At 43.1% G+C, this 3,567-nt stretch overlaps 1 protein-coding gene across 1 annotated transcript; it reads right to left on the bottom strand.

Annotated features, from left to right (window-relative positions):
- Positions 1-290: 290 nt before the first annotated feature.
- LOC113713990 (uncharacterized) lies at positions 291-3,092 on the bottom strand. The gene has a single exon (XM_027237788.2). It carries the CDS (start codon positions 3,090-3,092, stop codon positions 291-293), a length of 2,802 nt encoding a protein of 933 aa, XP_027093589.2.
- Between the last annotated feature and the right edge of the window lie 475 nt (positions 3,093-3,567).

Below are 3,567 nucleotides of genomic sequence, written 5' to 3'. Positions count from 1 at the left end.
TTCTGCACATGGACCTCTATATCCTTCCTCATATTAGGCCAATAAAAGAAAGGCTTCATTCTCTGGTAGGTGCCTTGAATTCCAGAATGACCACCCCAACAGGTATCATGGAAACAGGAAATCAAATTTTTCCTGAGGTTAGATCCTGATCCTACCAAAATTCTGTCCTTATGCCTTATGACTCCCTTCTGATAGGTATACTCAGGGTGAGAGTTGGTACCTGTGGTCAAGGCCACCACCAATTCCTTTGTGCTATCATCACCCACGTAACTGTCAACAACTAGAGAGAGTCACTGAGGTGCAACTGCTGATACTGCATGCACTTCCACCATCACATTTTCTTCCCCTCCTTCCACTACTTCTGCTTTCCTAGATAGAGCATCAGCCACAACATTCTCTCTTCCCCTTTTATATTGAATTTCATAATCCATTCCCATGAGCTTGGCCAACCACTTCTGCTGTAAGGGTGTAGTGATTTTCTGATCAAGTAAATACTTCAAGCTCTCATGATCAGTTTTAATCACAAAGTGCCCACCCAACAGATAATGTTTCCATTTCTGCACTGCAGTTATCAACGACAGCAGCTCTTTTTCATATATTGACAAGGTTTGATTCTTCTTACCCAATACTTGACTCATGTAGGCTATGGCCTTTCCTTGTTGCATCAGAACAGCCCCAATGGCAGCTTGGCTTGCATCCGTTTCCAAAACAAATGGTTTAGTAAAGTCAGGTAGAGTCAAAACTGGTGTAGTACTCATAGCTTCTTTTAACTTTTGGAATGCTTGGTCTACTTCTGTACTCCAACTGAATTGCCCCTTCTTGAGCAGCTCAGTAAGAGGTCTGGCAATCACCCCATAACCTTTCACAAATCTCCTATAGTAACCTGTCAATCCCAGGAATCCCCTCAATGCCTTGACATTAGTAGGAGCAGGCCAGGAAAGCATAGCCTCAACCTTTGCTGGATCAGCACTCACACCTGCCTCAGTAACTATGTGGCCTAGATACTCTACTTGATTCTGGCCAAAAGTGCATTTGGACAATTTAGCATAAAGAGAGTGTGTTCTGAGGGTATTCAGTACTAGGGATAAGTGGTGTAAATGAGTGGGAAGCTCAGGGCTATAAATCAGGATGTCATCAAAAAACACAAGGACAAATTTCCTGATATAGGGTTCGAATACAGAATTTATTAGAGCTTGAAAGGTGGCAGGGGCATTTGTTAACCCAAAAGACATGACAAGGAACTCATACAATCTAGAATGTGTCCTAAAAGCTGTTTTTGGGATATCAGCAGGAGCCATTCGAATTTGGTGATAACCTGATCTGAGGTCTATTTTAGAAAAAAATTTGGCTCCATGCAGCTCATCAAGAAGGTCATCTATTATGGGTATGGGAAATTTATCTTTGATGGTCAAGCTGTTCAATTGTCTGTAATCAATGCAGAGTCTCCAACTGCCATCTTTCTTTTTTACCAAGAGGGCTGGAGAGGCAAAAGGGCTGTGACTGTTCTGAATGACACCAGAGGTTAACATTTCCTTAATTTGTCTTTCTATCTCTGTCTTTTGGGAATGGGGGTACCTATAGGGAGCAATTTTGAAGGGTCTAGCATCTGCTCTAAGAGGTATCTCACGGTCATGAGCTCTAGATGGGGGCAAGGTTTTAGGATCAGCGAAAATGTCCTCATATTCAGCCAGTAAATCAGTAAGAGAGTTAGGCACACTAGTTACCTGGCCGTTGTGGACCTTCACCATGCAAGATTGTTGCAGACCTTTCCTGATCTTGTGCCTGATGACTTTGCCAGCTGCCTCCCCTTTCCTGAGCTTCACCTGTGTAGCCTCAGAATCCCCCTTCAACAGGACCTGTTCTCCCTGATTGTCAAAAGTTATCTGTAATGCTTTAAAATCAAATGTCAGGGGACTAAATTTTTTCATCCAATCAACTCCAATTATCATGTCATAAGGTTCAAGATTCAACACATATACATCATGCTCAAATTGATGGCCCTGGATCTCCCACTTCATCTGAGGTATCCACTGATCACAACGCAAAACCTTCCCATCTGCAATTTTGACTTTGAAAGGTTTAAGTTTCCTTACTTTCTCAGGGTATAACTGAGCAACTGCAGGTCTGATGAAACAGTTAGTACTACCTCCATCCACTAAAATTGATAGCTGGTGTTCACCATATATTCCTTGCATTTTGATGGTGCTTGATGACAACTCACCTGAAACCGAATGTAGGGCCAATACCACTGCTTGGTCTGCCTTAGTACCCCTGTACTCAATAACCTCCTCTTCCTCCTCTTTATCTGATTCCTCCTCATCTACCAGCAGCATGTGAAGCTCCTTGTTCTTACAAGCATGACCAGGGGAGAATTTTTCCCCACATCTGAAACACAGGTGATGGTCCTTTCTGTACTGAAACTCAGAAGGTGAGATCTTCTTAAAGACAGGTTGAGAGTCATTCCTTTTTTTTGTTTCCTTGATATTGTTTTGTTGCATCCTTCTGTTTCCATTGGCGCCAATATGTCCCCCATTAAGACTAGATGGCAGGGGATTCCTGTAAGACACTCTATTGTTTTTGGAGAGTGCTTCCAAGAGATGTTCTTGCCACCTAGCCTTCTCAAAGGCTAACTTCAGGGAGTCTGGTTTGTACATTTTAACCGCAGTCTTGACTTCATTCTTCAGTCCACTCAAGAAGCAAGACACGTAATATGATTCTGATAGATTAGGAACCTTAGCCAACACCAAAGCTCTAAGTTCCTCAAACTTTTCCTGGTAAGCTAGTACAGATGAGGTCTGTTGTAGCTTGTTGAACTTCTCGATGACATCATCCTCCCCCAATTCCTTGAATCTGCTACAAATTTCCTCCTTGAATTCGCTCCAAGCCACTCCTTCTTTGCTCCTTTTAAAGTTCTGGCACCATAGATCAGCTTGCCCTTCCAAGTGTAGCTCTGTCATATCCACCTGATTCTCCTCAGAGATTCTGTAAAGGTGAAAAAACTTCTCGCACTTCCTTATCCATTCTCTGGGGTTGTTCCCATTGAATTGGGGAAATTCCAATTTAGGAACAGCTACTGTGTAGTGATTCCTCATCGTTGCTCCCCCACTAGTTCCTCATTCTATCATCCTCCCGGCTTGAGTCCTTGATTGTGGTTGGGGCTCCCCAGAATTCCCCTATCTCCATTCACACCCCTCACGAAGGTACTGAATTGATTGTTCATATCAGTCATGAATGTTTTCATTTCCAATCTATTGGCTTCCAGCAGTGCCTTCATATCCTGGAAGGTATATCCTACCTTTTCTTCCAATGTTGCTGTGGAATCCAGAATGGTTTGGATCCGCGCTTCCTGTTTGCGCAATTGTTCCTCGAAGCTCTTCATTCTAGTTCCTTCGGCCATGATTGTTTCCAGCTGATAGTCCAAGGACCACCAGCTTTGATACCACTGTTGTGGTTAACTTCCTGAGCAAGGGAGTTGTAGGAGAATAGCAGGAAAGAAGATGAGCAGATTTGAGAGAGAAAGAGAGAGAGTGAGAGAGAAGGTGTTTGAAAAGATGATCAGAAATGGAA

Source organism: Coffea arabica, chromosome 10c (assembly GCF_036785885.1).
Source record: "Coffea arabica cultivar ET-39 chromosome 10c, Coffea Arabica ET-39 HiFi, whole genome shotgun sequence".
Classification (NCBI taxonomy): Eukaryota; Viridiplantae; Streptophyta; class Magnoliopsida; order Gentianales; family Rubiaceae; genus Coffea; species Coffea arabica.
This window is presented reverse-complemented; position numbering and strand designations above follow the sequence as displayed.